This window comes from Bos javanicus, chromosome 23 (genome assembly GCF_032452875.1).
Source record: "Bos javanicus breed banteng chromosome 23, ARS-OSU_banteng_1.0, whole genome shotgun sequence".
NCBI classification, from domain to species: Eukaryota; Metazoa; Chordata; class Mammalia; order Artiodactyla; family Bovidae; genus Bos; species Bos javanicus.
This window is the reverse complement of record NC_083890.1, coordinates 40,490,303-40,517,203: the sequence shown is the minus strand read 5'-3', so window position 1 is coordinate 40,517,203 and position 26,901 is coordinate 40,490,303. Positions and strand designations below refer to the sequence as shown.

The 26,901-nt window shown below is 43.0% G+C and overlaps 1 protein-coding gene across 1 annotated transcript; it reads left to right on the top strand.

Moving 5' to 3' along the window:
• The first annotated feature begins 2,053 nt into the window (after positions 1-2,053).
• On the top strand, positions 2,054-26,901 carry STMND1 (stathmin domain containing 1). Its single transcript, XM_061398785.1, has 5 exons — positions 2,054-2,686; positions 10,707-10,872; positions 14,287-14,438; positions 22,336-22,467; positions 23,154-26,901. Exons 1-5 carry the CDS (start codon positions 2,606-2,608, stop codon positions 23,436-23,438), a joined length of 816 nt encoding a protein of 271 aa, XP_061254769.1. The 5' UTR covers positions 2,054-2,605; the 3' UTR covers positions 23,439-26,901.

Here is a 26,901-nt window from a genome sequence, read left to right as displayed (position 1 = left end):
CTTCACTGTCTGCCATAAGGGTGGTGTCACGTGCATACCTTTTTTGCTCTAGCAGCCTTCAAAGTGGAAAAAGGTTATCCAATAGCAGAGCAGGATAGTTAAGGACACAGAGCCTGGAGCCTTAGCAGAGGGCTCCAGCTCCAGTGAAGGGAGACATGGAAATGATACCAGCACACATTCTGTGGCTCAGGCTGGGGGTAACAGAGCCTGCTTCACTGCAGAGAGGGGTCAGAGGAGAGTGAACAGGACGGAATCATTCCTCGGCATTCTGGAAAACAAACAGGCAGTGGTGTGTCCCTCGGGGGCCATGGAGGTGGGGTGGGGGTGGTGAGGAGAAAGCCTTGATTTGTAGCATTTATCAGTTTCCATGGTGTACCTGGGTTTCCCTGGTGGTTCAGACAGTAAAGAATCTGCCTGCAATGCAGGAGACCTGGGTTCGATCCCTGGGTCAGGAAAATCCCCTGGAGCAGCACATGGCAACCCACTCCAGTATTCTTGTCTGGAGAATCCCCACGGGCAGAGGAGCCTGGTGGCCCACAGTCCACGGTGCTGCAGAGTCGGACGCGACTGAGCACCTAAGCACAGCACAGAGTGGACCTAGTCCTACCCTGGCTGATTTTAAACCATCCATGTGGTATCACTGAAGGCGGAGTTGGGAAGAGACGCGGAGTAGCACATCACGATTCAAGAGCCGTAAATAAACTCAGAAACGCAGTAAGTTGTAAATAATTGGGAACTGATGAGTTGTACTTATTACCTTTGTTTTTAATATAACTAATTGTGAGTTTATATAATGTAAGTTTTAGCAATGGCTGTGTTGAACAACTAAGTTCAAACAGTCCTGAGAATTGGCTCTCATGAGACACTAAGAGTAGGCTCCAGCATGTACCTTTAAAAGGGGCATTTTTCACACATTTGGACTGTAAATCGTAGGAAGTCTCAAAAGGTACCTGCACAACGCATTTGGGTATCATTTCTTCACACTGACATCCTAGCAAACATCTGTTCACAGCTTGCCTTCAAAGGAAAAGAAGAGAAAACATCTGTAGAATTTCACTCTTAAGGTTCATCCTGCAAACTTTCCTTAAACTTTCTCCAGAACATTTTATAGGCGTCCCTTTTGTTGAGTTCTTCTGGTTGAGGATTTTCCAGTTTGCAGTTGGAACGTTTCATGTGACTTACTGCACCTATGAGTTAATACTTTCGGAGATGTTCCTAAAACACCATATTAGCCTTATTTCAACTGTTCATTCACAAATTTTTAATGTTTGTTGCTCAATAATCATAAAGCCTTGGTTTGAGTTTCATCTCATCTTTCTTCTTCAGTTTTAGTCAAAGGAAAACTGACAGGCATCACAGCCATAAGGAGAGAAAAAGGAGTTCAAATGCTATAAAAATAATCAGTTTCCTATAACAGAGCTGACCATTAATTTCCTTAGCAGAATCCAGAATTTTACTACATTTCCAAGAATCCATACTAGTATTTTCCCGGTGTTGTGGATACATGGGACTGAATAAGGCCATCTGGTTCCTCTTCAGAGATCCCTCATTAACTACTCCCCTACCCCCACCCCACTCCAACACACACACACACACACACACACACACACACACACACACACTCCCCATCTAAGTCACAACCTCTCTGAGCAAAGGTTTGCAGCCTGTGAAATAAGGGACCGGTAAGCAATGTCTAGATCTCTTTCAGCTTTTAAAAATTTATTTAATTTAGCTTTTCAAAATTTATTCTAGAAAATTAAAATTAATTGGAAATAGGATAAAAAGAAAAAAAAAAAATTCAGGAAAGAACTTGTTGCTCATTTGGGCAGTCCGCCTAGTCTGCCGTTTTGGGATGACACCATGTTAATTCTTTGAGAGAAATAGGTACATTCATCCACTCTCTTTCCTTACAAGGCAACAGTTCATAAAAATGCCTCTTCCATAAAAAAGATTTGCATGACCCATTTCGCGGCTGCTGAGCTGTTTGTGATCCTAAAAGTCTGGTTTTCTTCACTGTGTGGGTTTCGGTTTGCGTCACCGTCCTCTCCGAGGTCGCCCCGCGCGACACTGCTCTGGGCCGTCCAGGCCGCCTCCACCTCCCACCTGTCCTCCAGGGCTTCGGCGGACTGGACTCCTACGCCGCCTTCCTGCAGCCGCCTCCTACCCTCTCCTCGCGGTCTGTAACCCCAAAACCAACAGCTTGAGCCCCCGGCTCCGGCAGCAGGGGTAGGGGCGTGTCCCAAGGTGCCTTGGAAAAAATAAGACGTCCTCGAAGGATGCCAGCGCCTAGGATACTTTTAAAACGCACCTGGCGGGGCAGCGGGAGCTCTCCCTCACTCCCCTCTGGAGAGAGGGCTTCCCAGGTGTGCCTTAAACGCCTCCGATCTTGGAGTTTCCGGTTACAAAGGTCCCATCGCCGCGCAGGTCCCAGGTCCGCGTGATGTGGTTTATTGTGGCAACAGTTTCCTGGCGTCGAGCGCCTCCTGCCGAGCCCTGAAGCGCCCGAGGCTGGGGACAGCGGAGGCGCGGGGTCTGGGCGCTGGGCGCGCGGGGGGCGCCGCGCGCACGGGCAGCGAGGCCGCAGGAATCGCGCGCACCGCGCACGATGGGCTGCGGACCTTCCCAACCGGGTGAAGAAAGGAGACGCGTGCCCGCGCCCAGGAAGGGCTGGGAAGAGGGATTCAAGGTAAAAGCACACACACAGAACAGACAAACTGTACAGCCTCTTGCTTGGGAGGCCTGGCGAGTCCCACGCCTGGAGGCGGCTGGAGAGGGCCCTGCGGGCTATCAGAGCCCACCTGGTGGTTGAGCACTGGGCGGACCGGGAGGGAGCGGCTTGCTTCAGCGGGGATTTAATTGCCTTCTCAACCAGGACTCCTGTTGCTTCAGGCCTAGCTTTCGGGTTTCAAGAACCCACAAAGGTGGTCACACCCCCGGACCAGAGGCGGGACTAACGGGGACGACGGCGCGTTCTGCATGGAACTGGGCTTGTGGTGATGCTCCAGGGAAGATGAGACTTCCTGGGAGCCGCCCTATATTATCAGCTTCCCTTATGGGAGTAAGACCCGGAGGAGACCTCCGTAGCCGTGTGGCTGAGCTCTCTTGCTTCTCACAAGAGGATCCCGAGGCCCAGGGAGGTGGACCACTTGCCAGAGGCTGTACAGCTTGTTTTGGGGGGACAGCCGGAGACAGTACAGAATTGTCAGGAGTCTCATTTTAGGACTCCACCCACACTCCCGTAATTCTTCTAGAGACACAATGGGGCATTTTACCCCCCGAGGGCATGGAGGAATGGGCTGGTGGAGGCAAAAATGAGGTCCATGATTCTTGACATCATCACTACCATCGCGAGACTTCCACAAAGAGAACTAGGAACCCACCAAGGTCCCTTCTAGAGGGATTATCCCAAGATCATATTGCTGCTGCTGCTGCTGCTAAGTCGCTTCAGTCGTGTCCGACTCTGTGCGACCCCAGAGACGGCAGCCCACCAGGCTCCCCCGTCCCTGGGATTCTCCAGGCAAGAACACTGGAGTGGGTTGCCATTTCCTTCTCCAATGCATGAAAGTGAAAAGTGAAAGTGAAGTCGCTCAGTCCTGTCCGACTCTTAGCGACCCCATGGACTGCAGCCTATCAGGCTCCTCCATCCACGGGATTTTCCGGGCAAGAGTACTGGAGTGGGCTGCCATTGCCTTCTCCTCAGGGAAGTCTAGGCAACCCTATTAATAAATTTGCCCAGACAATCCAATTTAAGCCCATACTGTCTGCCGCAAATCAAGATATAATGTCGCCCTTCCTATATTCCCTGATGGCTTAGTCGGTAAAGAGGCTGCCTGCATTGCAGGAGCCCGGGGTTCAATCCCTGGGTCGGGAAGATCCTCTGGAGAAGGAAATGGCAATCCACTCCAGTATTCTTGCTTGGAGAATCCCATGGACGGGTGGGCTACAGTCCATGGGGTCACAAAGAGTTTGACACGACTGAGTGGCTAACACACACACATTCCTAAAGGGCATGTTTGGAAATACAGTTTAAAGAGCAAACACTCTCTCAGCAGGCAGTGGGTAAGTCATTCTTCAGTATCAGTTACAACAGCTACCGCGTGTAAATACATCAGAAACAAACTGGACTTTAGAGGCTGGGACTTAAGCATGGTCCACGGGGGATTCCTGTGCCCAGATGCACACCTATTTCAGCACTGTTCTCTGCTTTCCATCCCAACTGCCACTGTCTGCTTTCAGGAAACCATTTCCTCTTACACTGGGCCTTTCTGCCTCTCTCATCACCACCCTAACCAGTCCGTCTTCCACACTGCCACCTGTCTTCCTGAGAAGAAGTTGCCTTTGTTGTGTAAAAGTTTACATTTGGTCTCATCAGTCTCTCTGATGTCATCCTCTCCTCAGCAGTCCCTTGCATTCGTCTGCCAAACCCAGAAGCTGCAGTGCCCCGTTCTTCCAGGCTTCATCACACTCCGTGCCTTTCCCCCATGCCATTCCCACTTCCTGGAATATCTTCCCTGGGCCGCATTCCTGGTCCTCCTGATGGACTCCTACCTGTCCCTCCACACTGAACCCGAGCTCCACTGCCCAAACACTGTGACGTTCCCTTATCCTGTCGTAGATGTTTGTTTAAAGCTCCTTCGCCCTCATAGATTTATGGGCTTCTTGGGAGCAATTTGATCATCTTTGTTATTCATCACTGTTGGGGAATAACATTAAGAATACTTTATTTTTATCTTTTTCCCCCAAATATATTAATGTGACTTTAAAGTACTAATCCATTCTGTTTTTCCCTTTTTTGGTACAAAAATCTTTTAAAATTTATTTTTACTGGCATGATTACATAGAAGACTTCAGTAGAAGAAAATTTTCACTATTTGTGTTTGTTTTATGGCCATTATCATTTGTCCCATCTCATGGTTATTACTGAAAAATATATATATATTTTTTTATAGAGGAGGAGTGCTGAAAAGCAATCATCTCCAAGTGTCAAATACACTGGGTCCCTTTGGACCAAGCATTCCCAAGCCTGGGAGGGGTTCTGGGTTTCTTCCTGACCTTTCCTGGGTAAGACAGTCATTGCCCCTTGCTTGGATTTTTGTACAACACTCCTAACTAGTCTCCCTGGGTGCTTCCTTCACAACCAGCTTCCACCTGCCCTGTGGCTCCAATCTTCCACGTGACCTCCAGAGGGATCATTCTAAAATAAAATCTGATTATGTCCACTCTCTGCTGGAAAAAAGTCACTGACCCACTAGGTAGGCATATCCACCGATGGTCAAGAGTGTGACTACCTAGGTTTGATTTCTGGATTCACCACTTGTCAGCTGTGTGACTTGGGTCCAGTTATTTGACCTCTCTGTGCCCTGGCTTCCTTCTCTGTAAAATGAAAGTAATGATAGTTATTTTGTAGAGTTGCTGGGAGGAATAAATGAATTCAGTTCACATTAAGTGCTCATACCAAAGCTTGGCACAGGATAAGCACTTAATATTAGTCATTGCAATCACTGTTATTACAATTATTGGTTATTACACTCACTAATAATGATAGTTATTGTAATTGCTATTATCACAATTATTTATGTGAGAAAGAATGCAAAGTTCTTAGCACACCTTACCAGCCACCCTCAAGCTGATGCCGGTCAAATGCCCCAGTGTCATCTCTCCCTGCTCGCCTGTTCTAATCAAACCTCACCACGGGTTCCCCAACCCCATTTTGTTCCTACCTCTGTGCCTGTGCCCCCACAGCCTCTTTCCTTCAGCTCTACCTCTACATCTTCCTGGACCACAGAGAGATATACCCCCAGGTTTCAAGATGACTCAAGACCAGTCTTCTCCATAACCCTCCCCCTCCCCCCATGCTGGCAGAGTGAAACTCATACCTTCTCCCATCATATTTCAAAACATTTATTGTGCTTATTTATTTCCGTGCTAGCCTCCCATCCTAAGCTATTACTGAAGAAAAGAACTGTTTTTTGTCTCTTAGTCTCCAGTGCTCACTACAGTGTCTGATGCAAAGCAGACATTAATGAATGTTTTGGGGTGACTGCATGTAAAGCTGATGCTGACATGAGCTCCTCAGATTTCTTCACCTCTTCTTGTCTCCTAGGAGCATAACTGAACTAATGACAGTCAGCAAGGAGGAAATTCGATATTAAAATGACCTGAAAATAGACTCAGACTTGACTCTCTTTGCCTACTCCAAACATTTGACTTTGGAAATCCAATCTGGGAAAAATATAATTATTAACTAAATACTCTCTGGCTATCAGAACAGTACTTTTTTTACCTTCATAAATGCACAGGGCTTGAGAGTTCCCTAGTTACGCAGTGTCTTTTAAATGAGATGAACACGTTTGCTTGCCTGAAATATTTATGTTTCTTAGCAGCTTGACTTTAAAATATTCTGAATCAAACTTCTTGAGATCTGCCTGCTGACTTTCTGTTCACTGTACCTTTAGTGGCAAGAAGACATGGTAATAAAATAATACATAATAAAGAAAGCATGGGCAACTGTTCTTAGAAGAAATGCTCTTCTTCCATGTGATCAACTCAAAGTTCCTTGCCTTATATAAAATGAGAGAGACTAGATTGGAATAGATGATTTCTGAGTATCCTTTGCAGTTTCCCCCTAAACTTTGACAGGAAAATTGTTTGTCATCAGTAAACGGAGTTAACTTTTTAAAGTGCATTTTTTAAAAAAAGTTATATTTCTAGTTGTTTTTGATTCAGTTCAGTTCAGTTGCTCAGTCGCGTCTGACTTTGCAACCCTGTGACCCCATGGACTGCAACACGCCAGGCTTCCCTGTCCATCACCAACTCCCAGAGCTTGCTCAAACTCATGTCCATCAAGTCAGTGACGCCATCCAAACATCTCATCCTCTGTCGTCCCCTTCTCCTCCTGCCTTCAATCTTTCCTAGCATCAGAGTATTTTCCAATGAGTCAGTTCTTCACATCAGGTGGCCAGAGTAATGGAGCTTCAGCTTCAGCATCAGTCCTTCCAATGAATATTCAGGATAATGTTTTTGGAGGGTTGCTATTTATTATTATGTTTATTTGAAGTAAACTACAGAGAATCAAATTTTAATGAGAAAAATTCTTCCTATATGTTTACAGACAAATACATTTATCAGTTATCTTCCAATAATTTGATTTAGGAAGGTTTCAGCTCCAGGGAACTGTGACAGATGACTCTCTTCTTCCAAACTGTTCATCAGATTTGTTTCCACAAAGTGTTAGAACACAACATATAATGCCATCAGACCAACCAACCAACAAATAAAATACCTTTCTATAGTTAAAAATAATACCTTTCTTGGGATGCTGATAATGCCCATGCATAGCTGTTACTTTGGAATTCACAGCTTTTCACTTCTGTCTAACATTGGTAGAATTTTATCCCAAGACAGTGAAGCATAAAATAAAATTGATACAAAATATGAAAATGTTGATTCTGTACTTCTGCTACAACTTCATCTCAAGGACAAAATAAAACCTTCTACCCACCTCCCCACCCCCATACCATCACAGTTAGACTTCTCATTGGTGTAAAAATATAAACTCTGCATGCATAGACAGACCAGGAAAACTGTCTACACCATATCCCCATGAGGCATACATCTAATTAATTTGTAAATATCTCTCGTCTTTGAACTACATCTTTTCTCAAGTCTAGATTATGAAATTGGGTGTTAAAACTTCCAGAATGTGTTGCACATAGATAAGATATTTGAAAGACATCGTTAGTTTGCAAAAGAGAAAAACCTTAAATTTCTGCTCTAGAAACTGAAGGCTGTTGGTATATGTTCTTTTATGCTGGAAGATTGTGTTTCATTGGCTACAATTTGAGTTTTGGTCACTGACAGAGCTTGAAGGCAGACTGTATTTAAATAAGCATAAATGGGAAAGATTTTTGCTCAGGCCTGGATGAGCTGCTTTGATGAAACAATTGGGAGGTTGTGTGGAATTGAAATCTACTCTGACCTGTAGTTGACAGATATCTTTGTGAAAATCCACGTGTTCGACTAAAAACATTCAAACTTGCTCTCAGTTCCAATGTGGGCATTTTGTTTGTTTTGTTGTTGTTGCTGTTAAATCAGTTCCCCATTTCAGGATCTCCCCTGGGAAATCTTAAATGGCAAAATTAGTCCCCATGCATAACTCCATGCTTTGCTAGGTTCAAAAACCGATGAATCTGTGAAACAAAAGGAACTTGTAAAAAATATCTGTTTTACTATCACTTCATAGATTGGGTTTTAATAGCTCATTTGGCAAGAGGAGCAAGAATGGTGGATATAATCTTTACCTTCAGTGTGAACTGTGAGCCCCTTAAAGATAAACATCAGACAGGGTCTCCTTTTCCTGTTACCTGAAATATAAATATAATATGAGATATGTATACCTATAGCTATGTATATATATTTCATATAACAAAGGAAAAGGAGGCCCTCTCTGATAAAATATGACTGTTATTATATAATAACATAGCATGGAAAATGTTATATGTAAAGACTATTTTCCTGGGTCCGCTTACTATTCAGGGACTGTATGCACAATAACTAAGTCTGAGAAGAAAGAGATGAAGAGACAAAGAGAAAAGCCTGTAGTTGTTCTCACCCTCTATCTTTGCGCTGAGTCGTATTTCAGGGCCGTTGAGTTTTTGTTTGCTTACTTCTTTGTTTGTTCAGTTGGTTGGTTTATCATATTTTCTCATGTAGTTCTGAACCACAGAACTAATTAGGTCTCAACATAATGAACTGATATTGGTTTAGCTGGAGTGATTGTGTTCTGTAAACAGGATGATAAGCAATGAGAGTCTCCCTACTAACAGAACATACAAGAATGGCTAATAGAATTACGAGAACCTGAGGATGACAGGGGCCCTCAACCTATCAATGGTGGTTCCTCCTTAACCTCTGAGGGAGCTTTGGAATGCTTCCAGAAAGTGGTCAGATGGACTCAACTATTTTAAATTGTTTTTTTGATTTGTTTTTTGTTTTTATTGTGAAAGTACCAAGAGCCAACTCACTGGAAAAGATCCTGATGCTGGGAAAGATTGAGGGCATGAGGAGAAGAGGGAAACAGAGGAGGAGATGGTTGGATGACATCATTGACTTGATGGACATGAATTTGAGCAAACTCTAGAAGATAGTGAAGAACAGGGTAGCCTGGCGTGCTGCAGTCCATGGGTTCACAAAGAATCCAACGTGACTGAGGGACTAAACAACAGCAATCAAGAGTTTTATGCCGATGTCCTGGCTTCTTCTTTTCCTAGAGGGAATGTTTTCTGCTTGGTCCCTAGAGTCATAATTTAGAGCCAGAAGGGGCCTCCCTCCTTTAAACTAAAGCTCTGAGAAGGTCTGTTATCCCTCCTTTCTAATATTTTGGGGCCCACTCTTTCCCCCACTTCCAGGGCCAGGGTCCCAGTTCCTGTTTAAATCCCATCTCACCTGGACAGTTGCAGTCCTCATACTGGTCACCCTGTTTTGTCCCTTCCTTCCCTCTACTCCTGCCATGGGTGCTAACCCAAGAGTGATTTTTCTAAAAATCACACCTGATCACTTTATTTTATGTAGAAAAAGCCTACAAAGGATTCTTGTTGCCTTCAAAACAAAATGGCACGTGTCTACTTGTCACAAAAGACTTTCCCACCTGAGCAGCTACCACTTTCTACATCAGTCTATTTCTGCTTAACTGGAATAACTCAAGTTTCTGAGCACCCCGTGTTGTCTCACACCCCACCGTCCTGTGTACTTTTCCTGTGTCTAGAATGACCTTTCCCTTTCCATCCTGGGACTTTGGGTTTCTCTGGTGGCTCAGTGGTAAAGAGTCTGCCTGCAATGCAGGAGACCTGGGTTCGATCCCTGGGTTAGGAAAATCCCCTGGAGAAGGAAGTGGCAACCCACTCCAGTATTCTTGCCTGGGAAATCCCATGAGCAGAGGAGCCTGGCAGGCTACAGTCCATCGGGTTGCAAAGGATTCGGACTAAACAACAAGTGGAAGCTCCTTCATAAAGACCCAACTCAAGCATCTTCTCACTGACATTTTCTTTGATTTTCCCAGCGTCTAGAGCTGCATTTCTTGGCTGCTGGCACTGCAGCATCTTGAACTGTGTCCTGCTTCTGACGTCACATCACCATCTCCCTCTCTGTAGTCATATCTTCTTCTGCCTCCCTCTTCTAAGGACACCTGTGATTACTTTCAGAGCTCCCTGGATAACCAGGATACTCCTGCTGTCATAAAGTCCTTAATTTAGTCACACCCGAGAAGTCTCTTTTGCCTTAAAAGGTCACATCGACAGGTTGCTGGGTACTATTCAGCCTCCCACAGATAACCAATTGACTAAGTATTCATAAAGCAGACCCTGCAACATTTTCATTTTCCAAGAAACCATTTTCTGGGACTTCTCTTGGTGCAGTGGCTAAAACTCCACGCTCTGAATGCAGAGGGCCTGGGTTCAATCCCTGGTCAGGGCACTAGATCCCACATGCCACAGCTAAGACTTCAACTGCCGCAACTAAAGATCCTGCATGCCACAATGAAGATTTAAGATCCCACGCGCCGCACCTAAAACCAGGTGCAAACAAATAAATAAATAAAAATACGTTTAAAAAACAAAGAATTGTGTATCAACTGTACTTCCAAAAACTTTTAAAAAAGAAGCCATTTTCTAAGAAGTCTTGACTCTCACAAAGCTATTCCCTTTTCACAGGCTGATGTCGGCGTGGCTCATAGACCCCAGATCGAAACTTCACTGCCTGAGGATGCAATGGGCAGCCCTGGAGACCTGGACAAGCAGGCCCACTTGGGAAGCTTACCTGGAACTATTCCAGAAAGTTTCCCATCTCCTAGTGAAAGTAACGGAAGACTAAATTCAGGTAACATCCCCGTGCGTGTTGATCTCTGTAACACACTGTTTCTCTGAATACATTTTATAATGTGTGTTTGGGGACTCGCATCACTGCTTCTTGTGTTCCAGATAGTGCTTCAAGTGATAAGGTCCCATCACCAAGACATTAGGAGTTAGCCTTAGGCCTTCATTATGTGAGTAATACTAACCATTACTTACTCACATCATGAGTTAATAAGATACTAAAAATTTTGTTGATGACATAATTAAAACTTTCTTTTTTACTTAAAACTAAAAGCCTTAGGACTTGCCTGGTGGTCCAGTGGCTAAGACTCTCAACTCCCAGTGCAAGGGGCCTGGGTGCGATCCCTGGTGGGCTGCCGTCTATGGGGTTGCACAGAGTCGGACACAACTGAAGCGATTTAGCAGCAGCAGCAGCAGGCTTTAGTTAAATTCCTCAAAACTCCCACCATACTAACATCTTTCCAAGGCAAAGTTCTACATTTAAAAAATTTGTAAAACCTACATCAAACTATTTCTCCTGTCTCTCCCCATTCAAAGCTATCAGCAGATATATAGTAAAAGTATCTTCCGAAACATCAAAGACATAATTTTGACCTAGTGTGTTCTTTAGAAACTGTTAGTGGGCCTTTTTTTTTTTTTTTTAATGGTGTGTTTTCACTTTACTTGAGCTACCTTCTGGTGTTAAGAGATTTATTTATATTTCTTCAGCCTTTAAAACAAATTGAACTTATCAGAAGTCCAAGGAAGAGTACTCTCTTTTATTCGAAGGGGAAAGCTTTCATTTCATTCCTCATTCCCGTAGTTTCTTCCCTAGGAACCAGTTAGAGTTGGAAAATAGATTGGATAGTAAGTGACATTCTTTTACTTGGACTTTTGTGGCAACTTGGGTTATGACAAACCTCCTTTCTTTAATGCCCATTTTATTTATCTTTTAAACTGAAGCATAGTTGATTTACAATACGGTATTAGTCTTAGGAGTACAGCATAGGGATTCAGTATTTTTACAGATTATATATGCCATTAAAACTTATTACAAGATAATGGCTATAATTCCCTGGGCTATGAAATACATCTTAGTTGCTTATCTACTTTATGCATAGTAGACTATCTCTTCATCACCTACCTCTATCTTGCGCCTACTCTTTTCCTTCTCACCTTTGGTAACCACTAGTGTCTCTTCTATATCTGTGAGTCTGCTTCTGTTTTGCATATACATTTGTTTGTTATTTTTTAGATTCCACGTATAAGTGGTATTGTATAGTCTGTGTCTTTCTGTGTCTGATATTTCATTAAGCATAATATTCGCTAAGTCCATCACAAGTTTCACATTGCTCCTCGTCTTGTGCTCCTGACAGGGTGTAGCATGACCTCTAAGGATGAGGGAGGGGTAGGGGGAGCAGGGAAGAGATGCCCCCCCTCACCCTCAGTGTTGGGCCAGCACATGTATTTTTTCTCTCTGATAATTCTGTTGATGAGAATCCCTCCTAGACTGCAATACGAATGCTCGCTATCATGTTAACATACTACAGATCGTCAGGAGGATGGGGACCTGGGTGCCTCTGGACAGGCAGTCCTGCCATCTGTATACACTGTTGAGAGCAGTGTGGGGAGGGAGGCCCCAGGGAAGCAGGAGAGAGACCAGCGGGGGAGGGGCTGAGGCACAAGAGCAGGTGTTTTCAAAATGCAGTACTAATTTGTTTTCAGGGAAGGGCTTCCCACAGGATGAATAAGAACCAGTGCCCTGAGCCTTCTATTTGTTCTCACCCCAGTTTCCTCTGGGACTTCCCAGGTGGCGCAGTGATAAAGAATCCACCTGCCAAGGCAGGAGACACTGAAGACGTGAGTTTGATCCCTGGGGTGGGAAGATTCTCCTGGAGAAGGAAGTGGCGATCCACTCCTGTTTCCTTGCCTGGGAAATCCCATGGACAGAGGAGCCTGGGGGCTACAGTCCATGGGGTCGCAGTCAGACACGACTGCAGCAACTTAGTGTGTATGCAGTTTCCTCTCTGTCTCCTCTCTGCATCCCTGCTCTTCACAGCTACAGAGTATATTTGTTAAAAATTTCAAGCAGGTTAATATTCTTAAGTGAGGGACATCTGGTTTGTGTGTGTGTACATCTGGGGGTTTTTCCTATCTTCCCATTACAAATTCATGAAAACTGTCTTCGTTAAACCGTGATGTTAGAAATTTTTATGAAAAGACTTCATCCACTGGATGGAAAGAGCTTCTTAAAACACAAGAGAGCTCACTTCTTTCATTTTTTTTTAAGTGTCAGTGGCTGCTGCTGCTGCTGCTAAGTCAACTTCAGTCGTGTCCAACTCTGTGCGACCCCATAGACGGCAGCCCACCAGGCTCCCCCGTCCCTGGGATTCTCCAGGCAAGAACACTGGAGTGGGTTGCCATTTCCTTCTCCAATGCATGAAAGTGAAAAGTGAAAGTGAAGTCGCTCAGTCGGGTCCAACTCTTAGCAACCCCATGGACTGCAGCCTCCCAGGCTCCTCCGTCCATGGGATTTTCCAGGCAAGAGTACTGGAGTGGGGTGCCATTGACTAGAGACTATTTATTTAATTTATTTTGCCTGTGCTGTGCAGCATACAGTATCCTGACCAGGAATCGAACCCATGCCCCCTGCACTGGGAGCATGGTGTCTTAACCCCTGGGCCACCAGGGAAGTCCTGAGAGCTCATTTCCAAGGACCCCTCCTGGCACCTTTATTTTATGAGGTTGTGAAAATGGGATGCTTCCTTGCTTCCTTATATAATTGGGTGATGTGTAATGGGGCGGTCCCTCTCATTAGTGCTCCCCTAGAAACTGTTTCTGTGCCATTTTTAGAATCACTGATAAAAACTTGGCTACCACTTGACTCCAATTCTGATTTGGTTCAAAGACTCTTTTCAAAAAGGCATGCTTTTACTTATGTAGATTTAGCAGATGGCGTAATTGTAAACTCAGGGTTGCAGAACTAGAAGTCTCTTGGCAACATCACGCTGTTTATCTTTTGTATACAAAGCATAGAAACCAAACTGCAACTCATGAGAGTCACTGAAAGACTATCTCGTTTGTGCCTGTGGTTTAGCTTCATAATTATTGCACAGAACCCATGTAATCGTACCCAAGTGTATATGTGTTGTTACAACAAAAGTGTAGTATATAGCAGCACATGAAAGACTTTTTTGTAATGTTAATATTCCAACCTGCTAAGTAAACATTATATTATGTTGATGTGTATCCTCTGTAAGAACATTAAGGATTTGAACTTCAAAGGATTATAAAGATTTGTAATAGAAACATATTTGGGTACAAGTGTTGAGACTAAGAATTAATTATTTAGCATGATTTATAAGGCATGTAATTAGCATTTGATTGATAAAATCATTGTGCTTAAATTTCACTGTCTCTTTTTCTTTCCCTTTGGAAGACCTAGTGATCAATGGATTAATCCATAAACCCCAACCCTTAGAGAATCGAGAGCGACAAAAGTCATCAGACATTCTGGAGGAGTTAATTGTTCAAGGAATAATACAGAGCCACAGCAAAGTATTTAGAAATGGAGAATCATACGATGTCATGGCAAGTAATTTTGTAATTAACACTAACTTATAGGAAAAATGAGCTTTCCAGGTGGCTTGGTGCTGAAGAATCTGCCTGCCAGTGCAGGAGACTCAAGAGACTCAGGTTCGATCCCTGGGTCAGGAAGATCCCCTGGAAAATAATAATCTACTCTAGTATTCTGGTGTCCATGGGGTTGCAAAGAGTCAGACACGACTGAGCGACTTCACTTTCACTTTCTAGTATTCTTGCTGGGAAAATTCCAAGGACAGAGGAATCTGGTGGGCTACAGTCCATGGGGTCGCAAAGAGCTGGACATGACTGAGTGACTCAGCATGCCCTACATAGTTAAAGATAGCAACAGGATATGACTGATTACGAGTTATTTTTTCCAGCAATATGCATCTTAGTGTCACAATACAGATTATACTATAGCATTTATCTAAGCCCGTTTTTTCCTCTCATTAACTCCCTCACGCCTCCACACACCATCCTTCTCTATGGATTCAGAAATTGCCTGATCATTAATGATTAATGAATCCAATAAACATATCTTGGGTTTTACCAAACTTGAAACCTAAGACCCACTGAATAAAATGCCTTCCTTCTTTCAGCAATTTTTATTAAACATTACCTCTGTATTAGGTATGTGACTATAGAACTAAATGCTGGCTTATCCAATAAGAAAATAGGCCTAAATACCAAAGCTACAGCAGATATGCTTATCACTTATATACACACCTAGAAGTCAATCATGAGGAAATGAAATGATAAAAATTGTTATACCCTATTTTTCTTTGTCAATTCATCTTAACTAATCAGTCATTGTTTTTCTGTAGTGTGAGCAGTTCGTTTTAGCCTGATTTTAACTGATTGTGGTCAAAGTCTTGAGTCCTTCACTTTTTAATAAGTTCTTTGTAAACCTGTGGTGAGGATAGCAGGCTTGGTGTTGTTTTGCTTAGTTCTCTTGTTTGTTTGGGTTTCTTTTTAAGCCACTGCTCCCGGCAGTACCTGTAATCCTAAAGCATAGACAGAGGAAAAAAGAAGATAAAAAGAAGAAATAACACAGAAAAGGGGCCTAAGGGAAAATGAATAGGGAAGAAAAGAATGAAACTGAAATGATGGAAATTAAGGCCTAAAATTATATCAAAGCCGCCTCAGTGGTGGCCAGTCTCCTGTGTTGCAGGGAAAACAATCAATAGGGGATAAAAAGATTCATTATTGAAGTCAAGTTCGCCACCTAGACTAAGTCACTTAGTGTTTCAATAAAGGTAATTTCCTTCTCTGTGTGTGGGACTTGCTGAGAACTCATGAATAAAAGCCAACATGGTATTTTCTTTTGAAGAAGGCAAAAATAGGTGCTACAGAAAGTATTCAGCGAAAGGAAGGAGATTGTTAAGCCTTATGAATGATATTATCAAGCTGCCAATAATAAGAGGAAGTGAGGGAAGATAAAAATGGACCATATGATGGAAAAACTGATGCCAACACAATGACAATTTACATTTGTATAAGGCCAGCTATCAGGATACAGGGCATTTTGGAGTACCTTATCCTACTTTCCTTTGGAGAAGGAAATGGCAACCCCCTCCAGTGTCCTTGGAGAATCCCAGGGACGGGGGAACCTGGTGAGCAGCCGTCTATGGGGTCGCACAGAGTCAGACATGACTGAAGCAACGTAGCAGCAGCAGCAGCAGCATCTTACTTCAAAGTACTAAAAAATGATGTGTCTTTAATATGAAAAAGGCTAGGAGAGATTTTTTTCTTGTAGATGAATCTCGGGAATCAGAAAATAAAAAGTGGATCAAAAAAAAAAAAGACAGGAGAGCCATCTGGAGGAAGATAGATTGTGTGGACATTCAGTAACTAAGCAATGCCTTCTGAAGAGAAATGCTACTGTCCCTTGATGCTCACACCAGTGGGACTAGCATTAAAATATTTTTCAGTGATTCCAATGCCAGAGATGAATGAATTCAGACTCAGACCTCACTAGGGCATCAGCAAGGTTAATTAATATAAGCTACATCGTGAAAGAAATGTATCTATTAAAAAATGAAAACTACAGGCTTGGCTTTCAATAACATCATTAAGAGCGCCAAAGATGAAGGCTGCGTTTGTATTTGTATTATGCAGACATGGAATGGTGGTGGAGCATAGTCGGAGTGTTCTCAGAAGGATTTAAATGTGACAGGACTTCAGAGGTAGGCAAGAATAACACAGTTTGTGTGTTATTTTTTTGGTTTGGAATTGGGCCAAGATGTCCAACAAAAGCCAGATTTGCAACAGGCCAGAACAGTAATGCATCTTATTACCTAGCACAGTCCTTAACCTGAACATTCGCATCACCCAGGAAGCTTTCAGAACTCCTGGGGCCAGTGGCAAAGGCTGGGCCCCAGAATGTGGTGCTTTTGAAAGCTCCCAGGGTCCTCCTGAGCAGCCCAGGCTGAGAAGTACTGCCCTGAAGTGTCAATAAAAATGTACACCAAGCCCTCACATTCATGATCAAGCTGGGAAGGGTTAAAGCTTTCGAAACTAAAATTCCCCCATTCACCCTGAAAGAAAGTCCTAAAATATTCCAGAAAATAGAGCATCTGTTCACTAGAGGACTAAGATGGTTCCTAGGAAGCATATGGAAATGAAGAGATAGAATTGCTCAGGGTCACGGGTGAAGTCTCTTTCAATTCACGTGTAGCTGAGAACGTGTATGCGTGTATGTTAGACACCAGAGATCTTGAATATCTGGGGGAAAGTTATAAGGCCAGTGCAAAAAGATGAGAATGAATATCGAAGGACTGAAAGGGGAACCGTATTAAGAATGAAAATATCATGAGACAGTTAATACTTTTAACTAAGAAACAAAGAGCCAAAGGAAACAAAAGGGGGATAGTCCAAAAAGAAAGCAATGTTAGTGTCAGTAGGTACTACAATAGGTTGGATTCAGACATGTAAACACCATTCTTCACTGGGGGCTTTAAAAAAAAGCTTTAAATGAAATATTATGAGAAAAAAAAATCAGAACAGTAAATGTGAGAATACTTAAAAATAAGACTTCTTAAGTAGACCAATAGTTACTTAAATATAAGGGAATTTATGACGTAGATCTGTCCCCATCTTAGCTAGGTTGTTATCTTTAATTCTGTCATCCTTTAGAGTGAAATAGAATAAAGGATGCTGAAAAGGGGACTCCCCTATGACCTAGTCTCTTTCTAGAAGTCCACAGCTGTGTCTTTGTCCAGGGGTCCCCATTGTCTTTTTGTTTGTTGGTTTGGCTGCTCCATATGGCACATGGGATCTTAGTTCCCCAACCAGGGATGGAGCTCCTGCCCCCTGTATTGGAAGTGCAGAGTCTTAACCGCTGGACCACCAGGGAAGTACCCCCTGTCGTCTTTTTTCTCAATTTTTTTCATCATCTGCTTTTTAGCCAGTACTATGTCCATTCCTGGATAACCCGCCTGAAAGCATATTCATACTAATAGGTGTTACGTTCACTCAGAATTATAATGATATGTAAGAAGTACAATGTTAAGAAGTTAAATTATCAGACCAAGTGAATCGTCCAGTACGTTTTAAAACATTCTCATAAGACTCCAGTGACTGTAATTGATTTTATGTACACATGTAAATATGTGTATGGCTTGGTACAGATCTCTTTAAAGAGATGGGATCAGCTCTCATTTATCCACATAGGTATTATCCACTTGTTGTTGTTTAGTCACTAAGTCAACCAGTCAATCCTAAAAGAAGTCAGTACTGAATATGCATTAGAAGGACTGATGCTGAAGCTGAAACTCCAATACTTCGGCCATCTGATGAGAACTGACTCACTGGAAAAGACCCTGATGCTGGGAAAGATTGAAGGCAGGAGGAGAAGGGGACAACAGAGGATGAGATGGTTGGATGGCATCACCAACTCAATGGACATGAGTTTGAGAACACTCCAGGAGTTGGTGATGGACAGGGAAGCCTGGAGTGCTGCAGTTCATGGGGTTGCAAAGAATCGGATACGACTGAACTGACTGAACTGAGTCTCTAAGTGATGTCTGATTCTTTGCAACCCCAGAGGAACCCCACCAGGCTCCTCTGTCCATGGAAATTCCCAGGCAAGTATCTGGAGTGGGTTGCCATTTCCTTCTCCAGGGGATCTTCCTGACCCAGGGGATCAAACCCAAGTCTCCTGAATTGTCAGGCAGATTCTCTACCACTGAGCTACCAGGGAAACCCATTATCCACTTAAGATTCTTTTATCCCAAACTCATTTCTCCCATCCTGGGTTTCCCTGCACAAGACTCTCAATCCTCTGTTGAGTCCTCCTATCTCTGATCCAAGATGATTCCCATTCAAGCCAACTCCTGTCCTTGATAACTTTCAATACTGTTAGGGAATTTGTTGACAATATATCAGAGTTTCTAACATTGTTGAACCGCATGGGGAGTTTTTTTTAAGGGGGAGGAAGTTGACCAGATAAAGACAAAATAATGGCAGTTCACGCTCAGAATGACTGTCTTGGAGGTTTTAACAACGAGCAGGAATGACAGATCTCTTCTGAGAATCTGCCTTACTCTAAGCACAAGACTCTCACTAAGAGAGTATAGCCAAAGTAAGTTTATTTGTCAGTCAATAGTTAACTAGAAACGTGCTGAGGGTACCAGAAGTAATGTATACAAGGTAGGTTGGCTAGAAACAAGACCCCTCAACTTATTACAGCGTCTTTGGACGTGCAATCCCCTGCTGCTGCTCGTAAAGAAAACAGTTGATCTAACAACTTCTATAGCTTTTGAAGTTGATTTTTTTGTATGGTTTCTATGGGTAGCTCTCTAGGTATAACATGTTCATATAATGCTATCATTTTTGATAAATGGTACAAAATGATAGTTGATAACGCCTGACTTAATAAAATCCAGTGGTAAAGAATACAGATAGATTTTCTCAGGGCTTTGAAGGCTTTTCTTTAAAATGTCAAACTCAAGAAAGGACAGGGGTTGCCCAGGTAGGATTAACCTCCACAAGGGGTAGGAAGCACATGGTTTCTTAAGAGTCATTTTTGGATAAAGCTACAGGAAGAGTCCACCCAAACTGGAAAGCCCAAGTTCTCTGAAAACTGTTGATCTCATCACTTAAATCAAGGTTCAGATCCTGTGTAAGCCTGAAGGAACCTTTGTTTATTGGATTTTAGATGACTGTATCATATTCTCCTTAGCCCTCTCTGAGTGAATGTCCCTAAAAAAACTATCTTCTCCTAATTTTACAGTCTCTCTAACTGAGCCCCCATAGCAAGCATATCTGTCTTTTGAGCAGATGGCTTTGGCCAGCAGGGAGCCTAAAAGCCAATGGTCATAAAAAAATAAAACAAGGGTGGGGGAGGGGAACTTGCTTTGACAAACATCTCCCAGTTTTCCTGCAGTGCACAATTTCTCACCACATAAAACTGTCTGAAGGCTGCAACTGAGCCAAAACTTTAATAAATGTTTTCCCTCTAAAAGGCTTTCCAAGAATCATAGATATTAAAGCTGGAAGGAACCTTAGCCGTCCTCAGCAGATTGCAAAGCAGTGTCTATGGTATAATTTTGAGAAAAGTGAGTCCAGAGAGACGAACTGCTTTGTGTCAGGTCACCCAATGGGTAGCAGTGGTAGACCCGGGATGAAATAAAGTCCAGGACCCCTGCCTGCTGGCCCCCAAGCTTCTGAATCTCATTTGTCCCCTTCTTGACAAGTACTGGGTTTGGTGTGATTCCGTGTGCTGTCATTGAACAAAGTCCATGCTTTCACTGAATGAAAAGCAATCACCGTTTATCGAGTGGCTATTGCATACTTTGCTTTTATAAAAACAAAGACTGTGAAGCGTGTATTACCAAACCTATTTTACAAATGAGGAAGGGAAAGCCTACAGAGTTTATGAGTTTGTGCAAAGCCACACCGTGACTGAGCCAGGATTCAAACCTGAGGCTGCTCGAGTCTGGGTCTGGTGCTCTTCCCGCTGTGCTGAACTGTCTCTCTTTGTGTGATTTATCTTCTCAGTAACTACCATCTTGCAATCTGAAGACACAGTCTTTTAGATATGAAAATGAATATCAATAGCTCCTTTGTCTTTAAAAGTCTTTAGAGAAATTAACTAGAACTATACACAGGGGTACTACCTAGTCTGGAGATACTGTGGATTCAGTTTCAGGCTACTGCGATAAAGTTAGTGTGTTAGTTGCTTAGTTGTGCCCAACTCGTTGTGATTCTATGGATTGTAGCCTGCCAGCCTCTGTTCATGGAATTCTCCAGGCAAGAATACTGGAGTGGGTTGTATATAGTATAATTTCATTGAGTGGTTGAACATGACAGATGCACTGTGAATATATTAATATATGTATATAGATACATGGGCATGGGGCTTCCCTGGTGGCTCAGACGGTAAAGAATCTGCCTGCAATGCAGGAGACCCAGATTCGACACCTGGGTTGAGAAGATCCCCTGGAGAAGGGAATGGCAATATGAGCATAGAGAATATCTGGAAAGACCCACACCAAACTCTTTAAAATAGTTTATGCTGATGAATGCATTCAAGGCCCAGCTGGTTAACAGAGGATTCAGTTCAGCTCAGTTCAGTTCAGTTGCTCAGTCATGTCCAACTCTTTGGGACCCCATGAATCGATGTCAGGCTTCCCTGTCCATCACCAACTCCCGGAGTTTACTCAAACTCATGTCCATCAAGTTGGGGATGCCATCCAACCATCTTATCCTCTGTCGTCCCCTTCTCCTCCTGCCTTCAATCTTTCCCAGCATCAGGGTCTTTTCCAATAAGTCAGTTCTTCGCATTAGGTGGCCAGAGTTTTGGAGTTTCAGCTTCAGCATCAGTCCTTCCAATGAATATTCAGGACTGATTTCCTTTAGGATGGACTGGTTGGATTCCCCTAAACAGAGGATTGGGGGACTATTTATGTATCATTTTAATTTTTCATAACCAAGGTATATTATTTTTAAAAATTAAACTTTCTTTGCAAACCCTTTACAACAGTTTAACCTTTTTTAATAACTAGAAATTATAATCAAAGTCATTATCACTGCTCTAAACTATATAAAGGATGGCCAGTCATAGGAGATGTGCATGCGTGCTAAGTCACTTCAGTCCTGTCCAACTCTTTGCGACCCATGGACTGTAGCCCACCAGGCTTCTCTCCATGGGATTCTCCAGGCAAGAATACTGGAGTGGGTTGCCATGCCCTCCTCCAGGGGATCTTCCTGACCCAGGGATAGAACCCATGTCTCTTATGTCTCCTGCATTGGCAGGCAGTTCTTTACCACTGGCGCCACCTGGGAAGCCCTCATAGTAAATAGTATGGGTTTTTTTGTTTTTTTTTTTTCCTGTTGTCATGAAACATGTGGAAAGAACCATCAGCAAAGCCCAGTGCAGAGCAGAGTTGCTGTATCAGTGATTGTTAAGCCTCTCCTCCATAAGACCGAAAGTTCTAACACTAATCTCAATCCCAAATGAAAGTCTTTTGTTGCTTGTGGAATATTAAAAATCATGGGGTTTAACTTTTTACCTTGAATTACAAATGCATCCAGCATTCATTTGCCACCTTTTCCCATCTTGTTTGTGTTCTTCGGATTTTTTTTCCTTCTTATCAGCCCTCTTCCATCTCTGCATTTTTGTTTTTTGGGTTTTTTTTTTTTTTAATAACAGTTTGTTTTTTTCCTAGACATCCAATAGATATGTTTTCTTTAGGAATTAGTTCTGTTGTTACCAGGAATTAAGTCTTTAGGAGTGAGTTCAGTTTTTACCAGTTTTCACATAATTGTTTTTAAAATCTATCCAAAAATCTGTTTAGATTTTTGGACTAACACCTTAAACAATGTTTATTCACTCTCTCTTGCCTTTCTCTTTGCCAGTGAATACACTTATCTGTCCATTTAAAAAAGTGTCTTCCTCCAGGTGAGCACTACTGAGAAGCCACTGAGAAAGCCACCAGCCAGGCTGAAAAAACTTAAAGTCAAGAAGGAAGGAAAAGATTTCACGATGAAGGACATAGAAGAGAAGATGCAGGCAGTGGAGGCGCGCAGGAAGGTAGCCCAGCTCTCACGTGAGCGGCGCTGCTCTGAATGAGTGCATCCTCTCTAACTGGCAGCTTTCAGACAAATTGCACGGATTGTATTAATTCTTTTAGTGATCTCTATGCTTTCCATGCTGTATACTTAATTTTTTAAAGTTCTCTTTGTGTGGTGAAGAAATGAAGCACCATCTTGAATTTGATCAAATTACAGCTTCATCCGTAAAGCCTAAGGAAGCAATATCTAGTTCTGAGAATTAAGTATGATATTTTCTTCCTATTAAAAAAAGAGAGAGAAACATCAGCTGGGGCCCCGGGTGGCAGAAGGTCTCGGTTGGAGGATGGGAGCTGAGCGGAGGCTATGCAGACCTCAGACAACGCCTGCAGCATTCACACACACATGGTCCACATCACCCTCTGTCTGCCATTATTTTGGGAACCAGCCTTCATGGCTTTGGTCTGATAGCCTTTACCTGCTATCAGACCCAAAGAGCAAGGACTAGACCATAGCTCCTTGAGAGTGTCTGGAGGGTATGGGGGGTGGGGGGAAGGGTCTGTCTCCTTCAATAGTAATTCCTCAACCTCTGTTGAATGACTGCATAATGAAATAGAGAAGCCAGGAATGTTCGTTACAGGCAGTATTAATGAGAACTTGGAGAGAGGTACTTGGACTCTTTTTTCACCCTTTAACCCTGCTTTTCAGACTAAAGAAGAAGAAATAAGAAAAAGGCTACAGAGTGACCGACTTCCGGCCCCAGCCCATCATTCAGATTCAGCTGAACTGGTTGGGGAGGACATTGTGTTTGCAAAAGGACTCAAAACCGTAAGTTGTGCCGAATTTGAACCGTCTGACCTGCAGGAAGGAAAACTGCTGAAAAGGAAGAAGAGTACAAGTGAAACTACCTCTGACGATAGAAACTACAGTTACGAAAATATCGGGGCTGTGGAGTCAGAGGCGTCCTACAACCAAGCGGACGGCGTATTCTGATAAAACGTAAGCCATTTTATGTGAATTTCAGGAAAAGGCATCCATTTCCCCAGGTGTGACATTCTTAGTCTGTCTCCGGTTTTCTTTGACGGCCTGACCCCCTCACCCCCTGGGATGTGCCTTGGGCTTTAGGAATGATTGTGAGAGCTGCCTGGGCTGGAGCTCAGTTGAGTCGGCTAAACGGCTAGTCTGGCTTTCAAAAAAAATAAATAAAAGGAAAATTTGACCAACTTTGGTTTTATAAAGTTGTCGTTCTCCTTAAGTGTGGCTTCAAACATCGTGAAAATGCCTTTCATTTGTGAGCACCTTTCAGCTTCCGTTAATGTATTTGTGACAAATAAAATCCTTCTTTGTGGTTCCTGCCCCTTGGCTGTGTCCACCCTCTGAGGGTCCTTTAAGACAAATTATATGGATTTGTGTTAAGTATTTTCATGATCTGTATGCTTCATATGCTGTATGTTTAGGTGTGGGTTTGTTTTTTTTTTTCCTTTTAATTCTGTGTTGTGATGAAAGCAAAATTCTAATGGTGGCTAAATTACACTTCATTCATAAAATTTAAGAAAGCAACACCCAATTCTCAGAATTAAGGGACATATGGAATTTTCTTCATGTGAGAAAAGAAAAACTTTAATTGGAGCTGGTGGGGGAGGAGGTCCAGCGCCTGACTTCCCTGAAGAGTTTCCTGGCCCTCATCTTCCTGGAATTACACTGTGGTTCTTCTGTTTCCTCACCACCCTCGTCCAATCAGTTGTCAGGTCCTATGAGTCTACATTATATGAAGCTCTCTTGTATCCATGTTTATACTCTCTCCCGTCATTACCTAGTTCAGACCATCTGACCATCATTCAGCTAGATTACTACAATCGTCTTTCTTTTTCCAATGGTCTTGAGAAATGGAATATTCCTGCCATATCTGTAAACAAGGATGTCACAGTCATCAGACTGTGACACTCAGCCCTGCAGCGTGAGTCGATGAGCCCTGAGGGATTCAGGTAGGAAAGCGTACGTGCCATCTATCAGCCATAAGATTGCAGCCACTCCCTACGATGAGCCCTGAGGAAACTCAGGATCTGAAAATACAGGAAGGGGCCCCAGATAGCTGAGGTGGATATCAAAGGCATGATTTCAGTGAGCCCAGACTCTTGAATCTTCCCATACATAGAAAAGTACTAAATTCCTTAACTTGACACATCTAGTTTCTTTAATTAACAGTGATCTTTTGATGTTCCAAACTACCTGCCCTTTATTGTAAAACTCTTATATATCCTAGCTCCTCTTCTCGGAGCCTCGGAGGAGTTTCTCAAGCTATCTGAAATGCTGTCTCCTGGGCTACAGTCCTCATCTGTCCCAAATAAAACTTAACTCTCAACTCTCACATTGTGCAATTTTTTTCTGATAGTAAAAGAAGTCTGACTTTTTTATACTGAAAAAAGTCTTTTCAGTATTTATTCAATGGTCTTCTGCTGAAACCCTTTTTTGGTTCCCTTTCATGATCAAGGTAGAGTCCAGACTTCTTTTTCTGACTGGTAAGACCCTCCGCTTTCATAATTCACTTCTGCTGAATTTCTACTTCTTCAAACTTCACACACTCCCTAGTCTCTGGGCCTTTGTGCTGTTCCCTCCTTCCTCTCTCCCCATCTCACGGCTTTACTTGACTAATACCCTCTTGTTTCTCCCGTCTCCATTCAGACACCACTTCCTCTGATGCCCCTGGTCTCGGTTGATGGCCCTCTCTCATAGTTGCCCTTTGGTATTCCGGGTTACTCAGTGTCACACCTGCCACCTCTGTAGGAATTGGCTGATGCATGTCCGTCTTCCCCACCAGACGTGTCAGTTCTAACAGGGCAGAGGATGGGTTCATCTTGACCTTGGTTGCGGTTTTGTACCTTGGAAAGTGACTAGCACATGATATATGCTGTGTAAATATTTCTTCAGTGGGTGAGTCATTACACCCTCCTCCAAGAGCCGGAGGAGAGCCCAGGAGATGGCCAGGGAATCATGGCTGGGGGCAGTGCTGACTTGAGCAGAAGACCACTGGGTACCTCCTGTTTGTACATTCCCTTTGGGATGGTGTAATGGATACCACATCTTCCTACAGCCTATAGGACCGAGGACTCCTTAAGCTGATGTATGGTGGTGCTGGTGGGGAGGCTTCTTTCAAAACTCATTTCAGAACCAAAACCTTTGGGAATCAGAGTCTACTTCTTACAATGGTACCTTGGAAAGCCCTGTAGGCTCCCTGTGCCTCTTTTGTGAAAGTGTTAGTCTTTCAGTCATGTTCAACTTTTTTCGACCTCATGGACTGTAGACTGCCAGACTCTTCTGACCATGGGATTTTCCAGGTAAGAATACTGAAGTGGGTTGCCATTCCCTTCTCCAGGTGATCTTCCCGACCCAGGGATTGAACCCAGGTCTCCCACATTGCAGGCAGATCTTTACTTCCTGATCCACCTTACTTTATATGTTAATTTGGAATCACCCTTTTCAGAGTTGTACCAGATGAAATACTGTGTTTTAAAGTACTGTGCAAGCTAGAATATGTCAATATTTATAGCATATTATTGACATAAAATCCTATGTGGGCAACATGATGTTTTTCATCTGTCCATGGGTTTTTCTACAGAGATGATCTTGCGGTGACATGTGCCAGTCCCAATCATGTGAAATATAAAAGTAGCTAATGATTGACTACTATAAAATCATTGTGCTAGGACACTTTGGAAGAGTTGGAGTATCATTCAGACCTATGCAAAGAATAAAATTTAATTGACTAAAAATACATTCAATGCAAATTTACAGTAACTGTTGAAAGTTAAATCAATCTTCAAATTTGCTAAATACCAAAATAATACTTTCCCTTGAAATCTTATGCTTGTGCCTATGCTATTTATAGGCATGTTTATTGAGCTAAAATAAATGTAATTATAGGGCTTCCCCGGTGGCTCAGTGCTAAAGAGTCCGCCTGCCAGTGCAATAGACACAGGTTCGATCCCTGAACCGGGAGGATCCCACATGCCACAGAGCCACTCAGCCCATGCACCACAACTATTGAGCCTGTGCTCTAGAGCTGGGGAGCCGCAACTACTGAAGCCCGAGCACCCTAGAGCCTGTGCTCAGCAACAAGAGACACCAGTGCAATGAGAAGCCAGAGCACCACAATTCGAGAAGAGCCCCCGCTCGCAGCACCTAAAGAAAAGCTCGAGCAGCCATGAAAACCCAACACAGTCCCAAAATAATAATAATAAATAAATGAATAAAATTATTTTTAAAATATATACAATATAGATGTGAGCATTATCATTGATATCCTGGCTTGAAACCTCTCTATATATAGTTAAACATGCCAAGGAGTAAGACACCCTAGATGATAAGCCACATATTTTCTTAGCAAGACCATTCATTTTAACAGCATGGAAAGAGAGAGATGCAATGAGTTACCTGGATACTGGGTATAGCCCTAAAA

Excerpts from the sequence above, each read along its gene's own strand:
- STMND1 (XM_061398785.1), top strand. The coding sequence starts at position 2,606 with ATGGGCTGCGGACCTTCCCAACCGGGTGAAGAAAGGAGACGCGTGCCC. Across the intron at positions 10,873-14,286 it reads TAACGGAAGACTAAATTCAG|ACCTAGTGATCAATGGATTA; the intron begins GTAACATCCCCG and ends TCCCTTTGGAAG. Across the intron at positions 22,468-23,153 it reads CAGTGGAGGCGCGCAGGAAG|ACTAAAGAAGAAGAAATAAG; the intron begins GTAGCCCAGCTC and ends CCTGCTTTTCAG.